This window comes from Mobula hypostoma, chromosome 3 (assembly GCF_963921235.1).
Source record: "Mobula hypostoma chromosome 3, sMobHyp1.1, whole genome shotgun sequence".
NCBI classification, from domain to species: domain Eukaryota; kingdom Metazoa; phylum Chordata; class Chondrichthyes; order Myliobatiformes; family Myliobatidae; genus Mobula; species Mobula hypostoma.
The window spans coordinates 102,906,242-102,924,401 of record NC_086099.1 but is presented as its reverse complement, the minus strand read 5'-3'; the positions used below and the strand labels follow the sequence as shown (position 1 = coordinate 102,924,401).

The 18,160-nt window shown below is 41.1% G+C and overlaps 1 protein-coding gene across 5 annotated transcripts in view; it reads left to right on the top strand.

The window, feature by feature from the left end:
• fras1 (Fraser extracellular matrix complex subunit 1) overlaps nucleotides 1–18,160 on the top strand; it is a 594,524-nt gene that overhangs the window by 472,628 nt on the left and 103,736 nt on the right. For all 5 annotated transcript variants that reach the window (XM_063043539.1, XM_063043540.1, XM_063043536.1 and 2 more), the window contains 4 exons: nucleotides 9,088–9,207; nucleotides 11,886–12,065; nucleotides 14,527–14,651; nucleotides 16,130–16,270. In XM_063043539.1, the coding sequence (XP_062899609.1) occupies nucleotides 9,088–9,207; nucleotides 11,886–12,065; nucleotides 14,527–14,651; nucleotides 16,130–16,270 (566 nt within the window). The remainder of the gene's footprint in view (nucleotides 1–9,087; nucleotides 9,208–11,885; nucleotides 12,066–14,526; nucleotides 14,652–16,129; nucleotides 16,271–18,160) is intronic.

Sequence of the window (18,160 nt, the reverse complement as noted above, 5' to 3'; positions counted from 1 at the left end):
TCATACTGTGGGGATACTTCATTGCAGCAGGCCTTGGAAGGCTATTGAAGGTAGAGAATAAAATGAAAGCAGCAAAATATAGGGAAACCCAGGAGGAAAATGTGATGCATTCTGCAAGAGAGCTGTGACTTGGGAGATTTGTTTTCCAGCAAGACAATGACCCAAGCATAAAACCAAAGCTACACAGGAATGGCTTAAAAACAACAAAGTTAATGTCCTGGAGTGGCCACGTCAGAGTCCAAACCTCAATCCAATTGAGAATTTGTAGTTGCATATGAAAAGGGCTGTTCACTCATGAACCCCATGCATTCTGATGAAGCTTGAGCAGTTTTGTAAAGAACGGAGAAAAATTGCAGTGTCCAGATGTGCTAAGCTGATAGAGACCTATCCACACAGACTCAAGGCTGTGATTGCTGCCAAAGGTGCATCTACTAAATACTGACTTGGAGGGGTTGAATGCTTATACAATCAACTATTTTGTGTTTTATATTTGTGATGAATTTAGATCAATTAGTAGAGATCTGTTTTCACTTTGACACAAAAGTCTTTTTCTGTTGATCTGTGCCAAAAAAAGCCAAATTAAATCCACTGTGGTTCAATGTTGTGAAACAATTAAAACATGAAAACTACTGGGGGTGGTGAATACTTTTTGTAGGCACTGTATGCTTATGCATATTAACCAGTGATGTAATAGCCAAAATGAGCTCAGAATTTAAATCAACTGCTGAAGGACTCATTAGACTTTTCACATTGGACAATTCCTTCCCCTCATACGCAGAAATGAGAGCAAATTGTCTTTAAATTCTTCACCCTGAACCACACTTCTTGCCCCTTCCCTAAAAGTGTGGACGATCGAAGGCCCTACTTCTCCAGGCAGCACAATTGCACCAGACAGATCCGCTCTCATCATGTCCTTGCTGGTCTGCTCTAACACAACATCCTTGCTGCTAATTGATCAAAATGCCATTCAGCAAGGGTAGCTTTCCCATATACTTTTCTGAGGCCTCCGTCGGTCAGCGATGACCATGCATGTTGCCTGGGCAGTATGATATAGAGAGCAAGCTAAGGGCTAATACTTTAACGGTACTTAAAACCCTAATCAACAATTCATCTGAGTTGCGGATATCCGCACCGCTCAGAAGTCAAGCATTTGTTGTGAGTAATCTCTTTGAATCGCACCAAAGCTTAGTCTCCATGGTGTTGATACACAAATCTTTTTCAGGCATTAGTTTAAACACAGGCTTAAACATATAATCACTTAATTATTACAGCAAATACACAGTGTTAGTGAATCAGATCATGGACGATAGCCCCCACAGTGAAACCCCTTTTTACTGCGCGTCTCTAGAAACACGGCCGGTTAACCCCTCACTAACAAGCCAATGGACTCCGTGGTGAGAAAACCACCTTTCTCAAAGTTTGTACATCTAGGGTTGGTATGACTTCCCACCTGACGGAGAGAGCCAGGATGTTTCAACTTCCCACAATCAGAGCGAATACTGTGCAAAGGCTGCCCACTTGTAATTACCCGTCAGTAACAAATAACATAGTAGTCTGTATACAATTATAAAGAAAGTATATTTGCAAATTTCAGCTTTATCGAAAAAGAAAAAAAATGTCCATTATAGTTAACCCAGTCCAAATGTGCACATAAGTTAGAGCTCATTTTCAAGTTGTCTTTAACTTGTTAGCTGAACCCATGGACTGCATTAATGCACACACCACCTTCCAAAGGTCCCTCGAAATCCATCTTGTACAAACGGACTATCCCATGGGAGTATTGGTCCTTTCTCCTTGAAGCTTTTCATCTGCACAAAGCACCTTGTGCAACAGGAAAGGCATCCTTAGCCATCTTCCCTCCTGCCTTCTCCCAGCTCCTGCCAAAAGACCTTAGTGTCCACCACCAAAACCTTTCCACTCAACGTTCTCTGGAACCTTCTCCCAATTCCACCATCTAGATTGCCTGGCACAATAATCCTAAATTGAACAACATAGCCCCTTAACTTTAGCTCAAACCCAAACATGTTAAAAGCAGAACAGACTGCTCTTGCAGAACTGCTAAAATGAAATACCTACAGCACAGTAGTAAAAATCTTAACCAGGCTGTTACACTTGAAAATGGGTTACTCTTTACCATACTCATTCTGTGCGGCCAAAATGAAGAGACAGAAAAGACTGCCGTGGATGGGACCAAGGGGAAGAAAATGTTATTGCCTCCAGTGTGTCAAAGTTCATAGTGAATGTTATTATCAGAGCACATAAATCGCACTATATACCAACCCTGTGGGCATACTCAGCAAATCTATAGGATAATAACTATAAAAGACCATAAGATATTGGAGCACAATTAGGCCATTTGGCCCTTCAAGTCTGCTCCGCCATTTCATCATGGCAGATCTAATTTTCCTGTTAGCCCCAATCTCCTGTCTTCTCCACGTGCCCCCTCATGCCCTGATCAATCAAGAGTCTATCAGCATCTGCCTTAAATATACATAAAGTCTTGGCCTCCACAGCTGCCTGTGGCAAAGAATTCCACAGATTCACCACTCCCTGGCTAATGAAATTCCTCCTCATCTCCATTCAAAAAGGACTCCCCTCTATTGTGAATGTCCTCTGGTCTTAAACTCTCCTCTCCATATCCACTCTATCAAGGCCTTTCACCATGCAATAGGTCTCAATGAGTTCACCCCGCATTCCTCTGAATTCTTTTGAATACAGGCCCAGAGCCATCACACACTCTTCGTATGACAAGCTGTTCAATCCTGGAATCATTTTATGAAACTTCCTTTGAACCCTCTCCAGTTTCAGCACCTCCTTTCTAAGATAAGCAGCCCAGCTCTCCATATAATAATCCAAATGAGGCATCGCTAGTGCTTTATAAATTCCCAACATTACATCTTTGCTTTTGTATTCTGGTCCTCTTGAAGGGAATGCTAGCACTGCATTTGCCTTCCTCACCACAGTCTCAACCTCCAAATTAACCTTTGGGGAACTATACAGAGGTACTCCCATGACCATTTGCACCTCAGTTTTTGTATTTTCTCCCTATTTAGAAAACAGACAATCCTTTCTTTTCTTGTACCAAAGGGCATAACCATAAACTTCCTGACACTGTATTCCTTTGCAATTTCTCTTCCCATTCTCCTAATCTAAGTCTCTCTGTAGCCTCTCTACTTCCTTAGAACTACCTGCCCCTCTACCTATATTCATATCATCTGCAAACTTTGCAACACAGCCATCAATTTCATCATCCAAATCACTGACATATAACATAAAAAGAATCTGTCCTAATACAGACCCCTGTGGAACACCTCTAGTCACAGGCGGAGAACAAGAAAAGGCTCCCTTTACTTTCACTCTTTGCCTCCAGCCAATCAGCCACTGCTTTATCCATGTTAGAACCTTTTCTGTAATACCATGTTAAGCAGCCTTGTATGGCATCTTGTCCGAGGTCTTCTGAAAATACAAGTACACAACATCAACCAATTCTTTTTTTTTGTCTATCCTTGCTCGTTATTTTTTCAAAAAAATTCCAGCAGATTTGTAAGGTAAGATTTTCCCTTGTGGAAACCATGCTGACTATGGCCTATTTTATCATATACCTCCAAGTACCCTGAGACCTCATCCTTGAAAATTGACTCCAACTTCTTCTCAACCAGTGAGGTTGGATAACTGGCCTATAGTTTCTTTTTCTCTGCCTCTGTTCCTTCTTGAAGAATGGAGTGACATTTGCAATTCTCCAGTCTTCCAGAACCATTCCAGAATCTAGTGATTCTTGAAAGGTCTTTACTGATGCCTCCATAATTTCTTCAGCCACCTCTTTCAGAACCCTGTGGTGTGCACCATCTGGTGCAGGTGACATGTCTACCTTCAGACCTGTCTGTTGCTCAAGAACAACCTCTCTTGTAATGGTATCTTCACACACTTCATGACCCACAATGAAGACTGATACAATATACTTCTTCAGTTCATCCGTTGTTTCCTTGTCCCCCATTACTCCCTCTCCCGCATTGTTTTCTAGCTGTCCAACATCCATTCTTGCCTCTCTTGGACTTTATATATCTGAAGAAACTTTTGTTATTCTCTTTAATATTACTGGCTATTTTACTTTCGTATTCCATCTTTACCTTATTAATGACTTATTTTTTGTTGCCTTCTGTTGGTTTTTAAAAGCTTCCCAATCCTCTGATTTCCAACTAATTTTTGCTCTTCTATCTCTTTGGTTATTATGCTGGCTTTGACTTCTCTTGTTAGCCATGGTTATGTCATGTCTCCTTTAGAATATTTCTTCCCCTTGTGGATGTATATAACCTGTGCCTTCTGAACTGCTGCCAGAAATTCCAGCCATTGCTCCTCTGCCATCATCCCTGCCAGTGTTCTTTTCCAATCATTTCTGGCCAAATCCACTCTCATGCCTTTGTGATTCCTTTTGCTCCACTGTAATACTGATACTTATAACTTCAGCTTCTCCTTCTCAAATTTCAGGGTGAATTTGATCATATTATGATCACTTTCCCCTAATATTTCTTTTACCTTAAACTCTCTAATCAATTCCAGTTCATTATACAATACCCAATCCAGAATAGCTAATCCTCCAGTTGGTCAACCGCTAGCTTCTCTAAAAAGCCATTTCATAGGCACTCTAGAAATTCCCCCTCCTGGAATCCAGCACCAACCTGATTTCCCCAAACTACCTGCATGTTGAATTCCCCTTTTGGCATGCATTTTCTATCTGCTGTTGTAATTTTGTAGACCACATCCTTACTACTGCGTGAGGGTATGTATACAATTCCCATCAGTTTCTTTTTACCCTTACAGTTCCTTGGCTGTTATCGACAAAGATTCAACACTTTCTGATCCTATGTCACTTCTTTCTAATGATTTGATTTCATTTTTTTTACCCACAAGCAATGCTGCCCCTCTGCCTTACTGTTTGGTCTTTTGATACAATATGTATCCTTGGACATTATGCTCCTAGCTATAATCTTTCCACCATGATTTAGTGATGTCTGCAATGTCATACTTGCCAATCTGTAATTGTGCTACAAGTTCATCTACCTCATATACTGCATGCATTCTAATATAACACCTTCAGTCCTGTCTTCACCATTTTCAATTTTATGTGCCATTTATGTTGCAATTCATCCTGCTGACTGCAATTTTGTCCTATCAACAGCCTCTCTTCACTACACATTGCCTCTGTCTGTAAACCAACTTCCTCATCTTCAACAAGGTTATCTGTCTTTCCTACGAAACTTAGTGCGTTGAAATATAGGCAGCTCAGGACATTAGTGCACGATGCTCAATCTTTGGATTCCTGACTTTTTCTGAGGCCTTACCAACATTTGTCTCCACAATCTCTCCACCTGCAGTTCTGGCACTCTGGTTCCCATCCCCCTGCAACTCCAGTTTGAAGTCCTTAAAGTGAGTTCATTGGTTGTAGGAACATCTCAATGATGGGGCATATGAATGTATGTATCCCCTTTTATTCAAGAGCTTGATGGTTGAGGGGTAGTAACTGTTTGGATCCTGGTGGTGCGAGTCTTGAGGCTCTTGTACCTTCGACCTGATGGGTGGTGGTGACCCCTTATAATGGATGCTGCTTTCCTATGACAGTATTTCATGTACATGTGCTCAATGGTTGGGAGGACTTTATCCTTGTTGTCCTGGGTGGAATCAACTACCTTTTGTAGGATTTTTTTTGTTCAAAGGCATTGGTGTTCCCATATCAGTCTGTGATGCAGCCAGTCAATACACACTCCACCAGTTTGTCAAAGTTTTTGATGTCATGTGGAATCTCCTAAGGAAGTAGAGGCACTGCCATGTTTTCTTCACAATTGCAATTATGAGCTGGATCCAGGACAGATTCTCTGAAGTAGTAACACTGGAATTTAAATTGGCATCCCCTTGTGATGAACTATTGGCAGATGGCCCAGACAAAATGATTAATTGTCTACAAGTGATCAGAACAATTGTCTGCATTCGGTAGAGGGAGCTCCCAGGGAATTATCTCTCATTATGTTAGCTATTGAACTACAAGGGTAGCAGGTGCTGTGTGCAGGAAATTTACGTGACAGTATAGACCACAATTATTGGTGTCTCATTTCGAAACTGTGTGGAATGTGCTCCAGGATTATTTTTTGTAAAGTAATACTGTAGTTCACAGGTGAGAAGCTCAAACTCTTGATGGCACTTAAAGAAATTTGAGCTGTGTGGCCAATGATATCTTTGGCTCTGTGACAGAGAAAGTGTCAATTATCAGGCATGCAAAGAAATGTCACATCTGGAGATGCTGGGCCAATTTCCCAGGTGGTGATTATTGATGCAGTAATGGTTTGTGCGAACTAATGCATGACAAAGACCTCCTGTGCACTCATTATGTATCAAGTTGGGTGTGAATTCGTTTCTCTTTGGGTAATGCAGTCTCTATTTGGTGTCTGCAATACTGCTAAAAGCTTGTAATGGGAAAGTTATTTAAGTATGGAATCAGTAGAAGTACACACTGTACAGTGTACTTTTTAAGAGTTTGTTGAATAACTATTATTCCCTGAGTCCTTGTGCATTTTATTCAGCAATTTCATATCAATATGCTTTTTACATATGATTCATATTTGTGTTAGTCTTTAAAGGTTAAATAATTGTGCTTAAGAAGAATTGATCACTGTGTATGTCAGCATAAACTAAAGTCAGTCAAGTTTATTGTCCTGTGCATCAGTACATATATGTACAGGTGCAATGAAAGGCTTACTGCAGCAACACAGGTACATAGCGTCATATATGCAGCATTCACAAGACAAGTGTAAGCAAATAATGCACAATTTTTACAGAAACAACATAATTAGAAAAAACAAAGTCCATTTTAGTGCAAAATGATCAACGTTAGAAATTATTTGTGGAAAATCCACTGGTATTATGTGACAAAGGGATAGATTAATCACTGCATTCTCTCAGAAGAGAGACATGTACACCCACTGAATCTGGGTGCTGCTCTCCATCTTGACCTCCTAACCATCTCCATGAGTAGCTAGAAATCATCTTGCATTGCTCCCTAAATTGTGAATTCCATCACCTGTCTGCTGAAGAAGCATGCCAGCAGCATGCTCTGAACATTCTATAAAGAACAATGTTGGAAAGCTTCGATATGAACAAGTGCTGAATTGGTCTAGCATCTGAACTAAAGATAGGTCAGCTTTTGGATCTGATGCTGTTGCTCCTGAAACGTATTTTTATGATCCTGGACACACTCTGTGTCTATTTGATCTTGACTTTGGAGAGAGTGATTTTAGGATTGGATTGGTGGTCTTAAGATTTTCACAGGTTTACTGTTTTCTATCACATCAGCTATATACTTCGCAGGAGAATTTTTCAATTTTGGAAGAGCAATATTTCAAAGGAAATGACTGAATTCAGAAACCAAATTAAACATAAAAACTGAAAAACACTGAAGATTTTTAAAATCTTGAGTACAGGTGTCCCCCGCTTTAAGAACGTTCGCTTTACGGAATCTCACTGTTACGAAAGACCTACATTAGTACCCTATTTTCGCTTTCAGAAGGTGTTTTCACTGTTAAGAAAAAAAATTCAGCACGTGATAAAAGGCAGCGCGCGCCCCGAGCAGCCGCTCTCCCCCAGATTCTAGCTGGCATTGCTTAAACACAAGCCTGTGAGCAGCCGTTTGCAAGATGAGTTCTATGGTATCGGAAAAGCCTGAAAGAACTCGTAAGGGTGTTACACTTATGGTAAAACTAGACATAATTAAGCGTTTTGATCGTGGTGAACGAAGTAAGGACAACGTGAGTTTGGCTTGTGGAAGTTGACGAAAATGATGTTGAAGAGGTTTTGGCATCCCATCACCAAGAACTGACAGATGAAGAGCTGATGCAATTGGAAGAAAAAAGGATAACAATCAAAACCGAATGAGTAATGATAAAGTACGACTTTAATTTTGAAAGGGTACGTCAGTTTAGGGGATACTTGCAGGATGGTTTGAGTCCTTATTAAAGAACTGTGTGATAGAATAATACGTGAGGCTCAGCAGTCAAGCAAGCCGTCCACATCAGCCACAGCAGACGACGAACCTCGACCTTCGACATCGAGGCGGGCAGTCATAGGAGAAGATGAGCTGCCTGCTCTAATGGAAACAGGCGACGAGATGACACCCCAGTGTCCCACCACCCCAACCCCCAGGCCACGGACAGATACCGATTCATGGAGAATGCAAAGGTAGCCGGGAGGCACACAGCACATCTTTAAGAGAAAAGCCGAAATAAACATTCTAATTAATTAGGTGCTGCCGACAATTACGGGCGGCACCTAATTAATTAGCATGTTTGTTTCGGCTTTTTTCTTAAAGATGTGCTGTGTGCCTCCTGGATACCGCTGGACCCCTGCGTTCTTCGTGGCAATGTATCACTCAGCGGCCTGGAGGGTGGGGGGCCACTGCACCACCCAAACTCCGACTCAGTCTAACACACTATCATCAGTGTGCTCGGCGCTGTCCCGATTCCCGTAAGCGACAATACACTGTACATACATTATTTATACTTGATTTCGGCTGTGTATTTTTACGTGTTATTTGGTATGATTTGGCAGCTTCATACCTTAAAGGTTACTGGGGAGCACTTGCGCGTGTTTTTGCCAACAGCGCTTGTGTGAGATTTTCTGCCAATGGCACTTACGTGAGATTTTCGCTCCGGAGAACAGTTCAGTAATGATTGTGGAAAAGTATTTCTACTTTATATAGACTGTGTATTTATCATATCATTCCTGCTTTTACTAGATGTTACTGTTATTTTAGGTTTTATGTGTTATTTGGCATGATTTGGTAGGTTATTTTTGGGTCTGCGAGCGCTCACAAAATTTTCCTATATAAATAAATGGTAATTGCTTCTTCACTTTACGACATTTCAGCTTATGAACTGTTTCATAGGAACGCTCTACCTTCGGATGGTGGGGGAAACCTGTATATTGTTAACTTGTTAATCCTCCAGTAACATTGAAAATACTGATAAAATAATAACATTTTTAAAAGCATGCTGAAACAATATTGATAATTGTTTTCAAATTAATATTTTTTTTCTGTTCCAGGATTTATAGAGTATAGACATGAAAAGGGAGGGCCAGGTGGAAGTTTTGCTTTTAAATTTGATGTTGTGGATATAGATGGAAATAAACTCCTTGATCAGTCCTTCTTCATCACTGTTTTCGGTGAGAGTGCCTTCACTCTTTGCTTGTTTCATTCTTAAAGGACAGCACAATATCATGGACCTGTACTTTTCTGTTTTTTATTCATTGTTAAATGTCATATTTATATGGTGTGTGCTGGTTTGTATCTTAACACCTATTTTGGGTCCAAAATCCATGTTGTGTGCAACATAGAAAAGTTACCAGGATGTACCCCCAAATGGACTTTCTGAAGTTGGGGTTCCCATGTTAACTAGCCAAGGTAGCTGCTAAAGCACATTGTTACCCATAGGTCACCTGTCATTAGAGGGGTGCTCTGAGACTAATAGGCTTTAGTGGGATTGGGAACCTGTATATAGAAGTTTCAAACTTTATTGAAAGATCATTTTAAGAAGAAAATTGATTTTTTTGGGGAACTTGGATCTTGATTTATCCCCAGATTGATCAAAAGTTCAGGCATTCTCTTAGTTAAATTTGTGATAGGTCTCTTTAAAATTAAAAATAATGAAACACTCCGGATGTAAGGGACTTTTTAAACCTTCTGCAGCTGTGTGATCACTTTTAGCAAATGTTAACTTTGAGGAAGATCCTAGATTTAGAATGCCAGACATTCTACTCTTAGATCACTCCATCTAACATGACAGCAAATCTCCAAATATGGGTCTTAAGCTAGCAACCTGACTTTATTGAACAATTTCACTTGCTGATTCTGCTATCTTTATAATTGTAGTGTATTGGAACAGAGCGCACAGCTACACAAAGTGAAGATAAATCATCTGATGAGTACATGAAGGAATTTGCAGGGATGGGTCTCTATTTAGGGTTCTTTCAGGAGTCCGGAAAGATGAGCAGTCTTAAATCCAACATTTAAGTTTATTTTAGATTACAAACATACAAATACTAAGCAAACTAAATCGAGAGTTGAGAAATGATGCTGGGAAGTGAATGTGAAAATGAAAGAGCAAAAGAAAAGATGGCGCCTCTGAAAAGTCCATCACTTTTATAGATAAGAAGTTCCTAATAGGCTAATGGCAAGCTAATGGGCTGCATAATTAAAACCTTTGCAACATGTGGGTAATATGCTAATTCCTAACCAGTGAAAAACCATTTGTTTAGTTGCTATATCGCTTTCTACCAGTGAGTGGGATGAACCATCACACACTGTGAAAAGTATGAGTTTGTTTAAAAAGTACAAATCTTTATAAAAAGTATTATTTAAAAAAGTGGTGACAGGGGTGATGATTAGTCTGTCATCAGTGGTGGGGAAGATGCTGGAATCAATTATAAAAGATGAAATAGTGGAATATTTGGATAGCAGTAGCAGGATAGGTCCGAGTCAGCACGGATTTACAAAGGGAATTGATTAATCTTCTGGAACTTTTTGAGAATGTAACTACGAAAATGGACATGGGAAAGCCAGTGGATGTAGTGTACCTGGACTTTCAGAAAGCCTTTGATAAGGTCCCAGATAGGAGGTTAGTGGACAAAATTAGAGCAAATGGTATTGGGTACTGACATGGATAGAAAATTGGTTGGCAGACAGAAAACAAAGAGTAGGGATTAATGGGTCCTTTTCAGAATGGCAGGCAGTGACTAGTGGGGTACCGCGAGGCTCGGTGCTGGGACCACAGCTATTTACAATATACATGAATGATTTAGATGAAAGGATTAAAAGTAACATTAGCAAATTTGCAGATGACACAAAACTGGGTGGCAGTGTGAAATGTGAGGAGATGTTATGGGAATGCAGGGTGACTTGGACAGGTTGGGTGATTGGGCAGATGCATGGCAGATGCAGTTTAATGTTGATAAATGTGAGGTTATCCACTTTGGCAAGAACAGGAAGGCCGATTACTATCTGAATGGTGTCAAGTTAGGAAAAGGGGGAGTACAACGAGATCTATGTGTCATTGTTCATCAGTCACGGAAAGTAAGCATGCAGTTATAGCAGGCAGTGAAGAAAGCTAATGGCATGTTGGCCTTCATAACAAGGGGAGTTGAGTATAGGAGCAAAGAGGTCCTTCTGCAGTTGTAGAGGGTCCTGGTGAGACCCCACTTGGAGTGTTGTGTACAGTTTTGGTCTCCAAATTTGAGGAAGGACATTCTAGCTATTGAGGGAGTGCAGCGTAGGTTCACGAGGTTAATTCCAGGGATGGCGGGACTGTCATATGTTGAAAGAGTGGAGCGACTGGGCTTGTATATACTGGAATTTAGAAGGCTGAGAGGGGATCTGATTAAAACATATAAGATTATTAAGGGATTGGACACGCTAGAGGCAGGAAACATGTTCCCGATGTTGGCGGAGTCCAGAACCAGAGGCCACAGTTTAAGAATAAGGGGTAGACCATTTAGAATGGAGTTGACAAAAAACTTTTTCATACAGAGGGTTGTGGTTCTGTGGAATGCTCTGCCTCAGGAGGCAATGGAGGCCAATTCTCTGGATTTTTTCAAGAAAGAGTTGGATAGAGCTCTTAAAGATAGCGGAGTCAAGGGATATGGGGACAAGGCAGGAAAAGGGTACTGATTGTGGATGATCAGCCATGATCACAGTGAATGGCGGTGCTGGCTTGAGGGGCTGAATGGCCTACTCCTGCACCTATTGTCTATTGATGGGAACTTGAACTAACAACCCAATTCTTCTCTGCTTGCAAGGAGGCCAGGATATAATGTCGTGGATATTAATTTGTGTTTTAATTTTGCAGAAGATAAGCTTCCACCTACTATTGTAGTTAACAAAGGTTTAGTACTGGAGGAAAACTCGGTGAAAAAAATAACAACACTTCAGCTGTCAGCAACTGACCAGGACAGTGAACCTGGGGAACTGATTTACAGATTAAACAAGCAGCCTCAGTTGGGCCATATTGAGCATACTGCTTCTCCAGGTAAAAGGAAAAGATACTTGCCTTCTACTTCTGCAGAGAATTGAAATCATTATGATTCCTAAGAAATTACAGTTTAATGAAACCAATTAAAATGTGAGACTGATTTTTATTTTGTAGTAAATGTTCAGACTGAAATTCCATCCGCAGTATTTGATTTGGGCTAGAATCCCAGTTTGAATTAAGAAGATCCATTGAGTGAAATTACACCATGTTCTTGTCAACCTTATCCCTTCCAGAAATCTTTCTCTCCCTTTTGAAATAAGGATAATTAACAAACAGTTCCAATTGGATCAGTAAGATTGCATAGCACTGTGGCTTCAAGGCTTAATAGGATGAACAAATGAGTGTTTTGATTGTGTACATTATGTTTTCATTAAATTGAAGTAAAAATAATTCCATTGTATTTCTTGGGAATGACATAGATCACAATTACCTTCCCTATGTTAATGTGCTTAATGGGGAGGCTAATGCCACAGTTAGCCCCGAGCCTATATCCCTCAACTTAAATAGTAAGCTTATTTGTAATAATAATTATTATAGCTGTAATAAAACTACCATTTTCAGAAATATGGTAGTATAGTGGTTAGCACCACACTTTAGAGTTCAGGCAACCCGGGTTCAGTTCCTGCTGCTGCCTGTAAGGAGTTTGTATGTTTTCCCTGTGACCACGTGGGTTTCCTCCGAGTGCTCTGGTCTCCTCGCACTGTCCAAAGGCCTACCGATTGGTAAGTTAATTGGTCATTGAAAATTGCCCCGTGATTAAGGTAGGATTAGATCGGGGGATTGCTGGGTGGTATGGTTTTCTTCGATTTAGCTTCCATTTGGCAGTGCTAATATGTGATGTGTAAATTATCCATTTTCAATTTCTCCAATCGTGAATTTCCTTTGGCCTTAGTTGCTCTAATACCTTTGATTTTGTAAGTTACATCAAAATATAGGTCACTTCTAGAGAACACCTTGTATGGTAAATCAATATTAAGCTTGAACCAGAAGCAGAATATAAATTTATTATGAAAGTGTAACTTTATTTGTCCCTCTGTCTCCATTCTGAGTCAGGTTAAAACTATTAGATCTGTTCCTGAAACTTGTGATCCTTGCATTTTCAAAAGCTGACCTCTTTTCTCCACTTATTTTCATAGAATTTTCTGGACTCCAGAGAATTGGCCTCCACTGCCTTCTGAGGCAGCGCGTTCCACACCTCCACAACTCTGTCCTAAATGACCTACCCCTTATTCTTAAACTATGCCCTCTGGTACTGGACTCTCCCAGCATCTGGAACATATTTCCTGTATCTATCTTGTTCAATCCCTTAATAATCTTATATGTCTCAATCAGATCCCCCCTCAATCTCCTTAATTCCAGCGTGTACAAGCCCAGTCTCTCTAACCTCTCTGCGTAAGACAGTCCGGACATCCCAGGAATTAACCTAGTGAACCTAATATTGTACTTAATTTGGCAAAGCTATTGTAATTGTTTAAACAATCATCCAGTTACTTATACCAGATGGCTGGGACTGATATACATTGGTGCATGGCCTCCCCTTGTGCCAATTTGAGACCACCCTTGGGGTACCGGAGCAACACTGATCTTCTGTCTGGGTAGCTTCCAACTTGAAGGCATGAATATTAACTATATAACAATTACAGCACGGAAACAGGCCATCTCGGCCGAACACTTACTCTCACCTAGTCCCACCGACCTGCACTCAGCCCATAACCCTCCATTCCTTTCCTGTCCGTATATCTATCCAATTTAACTTTAAACGACAACATCGAACCTGCCTCAACCACTTCTGCTGGAAGCTCGTACCACACAGCTACCACTCTCTGAGTAAAGAAGTTCCCCCTTACGTTACCCCTAAACTTTTGCCCTTTAACTCTCAACTCATGTCCTCTTGTTTGAATCTCCCCCACTCTCAATGGAAAAAGCTCATCCACGTCAAAACTCTATCTATCCCCCTCATAATTTTAAATACCTCTGTCAAGTCCCCCCTCAACCTTCTAAGCTCCAAAGAATAAAGATTGATTTCTCCTTCCAGTTTAAAAAAAGTTCCCTCCCCTCTGCTGTTCCCCACTCTGGCCTCTTACTTCTTCTCACCTGCCTATCAGCTCCCCATTGGGTCCACTCCTTCCCTTTCTCCTATGGTCCACTCCTGTCCTATCAGATTCCTTCCGCTCCAGTGCGTTACCTTTCCAACCTACCTGGCTTCATCTATCTCCCGGCTATCTTCCATCCCTTTGCCCCTGCCACTTTTTATTCTGGTGTCTTCTCCCCATCCTTTTCAGTCCCGATGAAGGGTCTTGGCCCAAAGCATTGACTGTTTAGTCATTCCCATAGATGCTGCCTGACCTGTTGAGTTCCTCCAGCATTGTGTGTCTGTTGCTCTGGATTTCTGGCATCTGCAGACTTCCTCGTGGTTATGATTGCATTATTTTGTATTATGTTTTATTGTTTCCAACAGGAACGAAGGTCACCCATTTCACTCAGGCCGATCTTGCAGCTCGCAGCATTCAATATGTCCACACAAGCGATGAAGAAAAACATTCTGACGATTTCACCTTTTCAGTGTCCGATGGTGTCAATGAGGTAATGAAAGGGCTGATATTCACGGGGGCAATTAAAGTACACGTGCTGGTTTGAGACTGATGATTTTCATTTCACGATGGTTTTTGTATGCATAAGGCTAACCTAAGCCAGTGCACAGCAAGGGAGGTGTGCAGAGTGAAGATTAGGGCCGGGTTGGTAAGGTAAAGCACTACTAAAAGAAGTTAAGAATGTGTTCCAGAGGACGTGAAGTGAGTATGAAGGGGCAATACAGTGGCGTAGCAGTATATGCTGTTGTCTCACAGCCTCTTGGACCCAGTTCAAAGTAAATTTTACTATAAAAGGACGTGTATGTCACCATATCCATCCCTGTGGGCATACTCAACCCAGATTGGATCATGATCTCATGCTACAGGTGTGCAGTCTGTTCATTCTCCTAATTAACACATGATTTTTCTGAGGTGCTGCAGTTCTCTCCCACATTGCAAAGATGAGCTGATATGTTGATTGGCTACTGTAAATCACCAGTGTAGGGAGCTAGCTAGGAGTGGGGGTGCTAGGGGCAGTAGATGAGCCAGACAGAGAGAGGGAGAGAGAGAATACATTGAGGACTACAGTGAAAAGGTTTAGAACTGATAACACTGTTCTTTTGGACTGGCATGGACTTAAAAATGGTTGACTGTCTCCTTGTGTGGCCCAATAAACACGTAAACTACCCAGATGTTAGAGAAGTAGAAGGAATTTGCAGTGATGAATGGTTTGAGAAGATCACAGGTGTTGAAGTAAGGCAGAATAGATGTGGCAGATTGCACTGAACTTGTTCTCCTTTAACCTAGCTTGGTACTGAAGCTTCTCAGTCCATACTGAATTGTCAGGCAAGAAAGCCATGGCTGTGAAAGATCAAGAGCATAGCAGTGGCTTTGTAACATAAAGGTGAAGAAAGTCTGTAGAAAATCACTGGTCGTCAAGCCATCCATTCCTTGTAATGAGGAGGAAGAACATGTTTCCAGCTGATAATTCTGGGACCCATTATATAACCTATTGGAAATGCCATTGCATGCACAATACTCCCCTGCCCCACCCCCAAAGGTATGACTACCAATTTTCATGGTTGTAAAGGATACAAGCAGCGCATGGCTAAATTTGCAACACTCATTGTCATGGCTAAGGTTTTAAGTCCTCAGAACAAACTTCTGGTGCATTCTACCTTGATAACTGTCAAGAGGTATAGGAGTTAAGACCTCCTGGTATTTTTATGTATTCAGGATTCTAGGGTGTTTACATTTTCTTCAGTTTGTATAAATATTTGACATCTTCATATTAAACTTATCAGTTTGATTTTGATGTCTAAGCCAGAGCTCAAATATTCACAAACAATAAGATAATTATTTTGCTAAAATATAGTATCAAGTCTAATCTATATCAATCTTTGCTTTTACCTGTAAAATTAATTGAATAGCCTTGCTCAAAACTGTGTTAGTCCTTGTCTGAAGGTTGCATTGTCTTCTTCAATAAATCAGGTGACTCAAACGTTTTCCATTACTATACGCCCTGTGGATGATGCACTGCCGGTGGTGCAAATCCCCGGAATGCGAGTGCAGGAGGGAGTGAGAAAGACGATCACTGAATTTGAGCTGAAAGCTACTGATGAAGACACCGAGGTTAGTTCTTAGCTCAGCAAAACCTAACTTTATCTTCATTATTGATATTATCCTCATTAAAAAGTTATGCTTCCTGCCATCATCTGTTCAGTTTCTCACCGGAGCAAATATGCTTGCTGCTTTTAGTTTGTAAAGGGAACAACAAGGGGTGAATGAAATAGATTGTTGCATCCACTCACTGTTCGATCTCTGCTTTTATGACTGCAGCATGTTGGCATTTAAGGGTGTGCATTCATAATCAGCACAATCCATTATTGATTGCAACACGTACAAAACACTGGAGGAACTCAGCAGGTCAGGCAGCAGCTATGGAGAGGAATAAATTGTCGATGTTACAGGCTGAGACTCTTTATCAGGATGGCTTTCCACTGGTATTGCCTGACCTGTTGAGTTCCTTCAACATTGTGCATGCGTCGATCTGGATTTCTGCAGAATCTCCTGTATTTATGATCCCATATTGATTGTTTTCTGTTTTATTCCCAAATTAGTCATTCCTAAGATTCTGTATTACAAACAAACAATACATCAATTTCTAAGTTTAAAGTTCAGAGTAAATTTTGTTATCAAAGTACATATACGTCACCATATACAACCCTGAGGTTCATCTTCCTGTGGGCATACTCAGCAAATCTATAGAATAGTAACTCTAACAGGAAAAATGAAAGAAGTCCGTGCTGGGACCCCCTGTGGCCAATCCTCTCAGCAACTGGTATACCCCTTTGGATACTGCTGAGGGGATGACCTACCTGGGCAAGGCAGCAGCACTGTGGTTGGCTCTGAGCCTCAGAAGGGTAGGGTGAAGTCAGGTGGAGCAATAGTCATAGCGCAGGGGTCCCCAACCTTTTTCGCACTGTGGACCGGTTTAATATTGACAATATTCTTGCGGACCGGCCGACCGGCGGGGGGGGGGGGTTAGGGTTGCCAACGTACAAGAGTTGCAGTCAAATATGTTGTGTTTACCCCAAGAAAGACTACAATGACCATGAAGCCTTGTGTGGGCACGAGTGCACATGTGTAACTTGCACATGTGTGTATGCGCCAATTTTTAAAAAATCGTTTTTGCTGATTCTGTTGGGGGGGAGGTGGTGTTAATCACAACCGGAATATAGGTGATAAGTGGCTAATACACTCAATTTCCTTTCTAAAAGGGTTTATCTAACGAATTTAATATTAAACACACAGCGCATATTTTCCTCACATGAATATAGCAATAAGACAATTATCAGGGGAGGACAGGGGAGCTCGAAGTAAGTGTTGAACGAACTTCCAGTAGAAGTGGTAGAGGCAGGTTCCATATTATCATTTAAAGTTAAAGTGGATAGGTATATGGACAGGAAAGGAATGGAGGGTTATGGGCTGAGTGCAGGTCGGTGGGACGAGGTGAGAGAAGCGTTCGGCATGGACTAGAAGGGCAGAGATGGACTGTTTTCATGCCGTAGTTGTTATATGGTTATATAAGTCACTTATAATAGCATCATAACATTTTAAGTAACGTTTGGATATTAAACACACAGCGCATATTTTCCTCGTATGAGCATATAAAATCATTGCAATGCACCAATATCGCTGAATCAGTAGGAGCCCTGGGCTGAATACTTGTTTTCCTGCAACATCACGGTCCTATCGAGGGGTGATGGGAGACAGCGATACTCGAAGGGGGTTCCTTATGTCCAGTCTATTCCACAATTTAGTTTTCGTTGCATTCATTGCAGAGATATGTTGGAAATGGAAGCAACGTTTTGAGTGCTTTCCTGACTATCTCAGGATATTTAGCCTTGACTTTGATCCGGAATGCCGGCAGAGATGTTATGTCAAACGTACTTTTCAGCCCGCCGTCATTTGCAAGCTCGAGGAGTTGATCTCCTTCCCACGCTGACATGGATGACACGC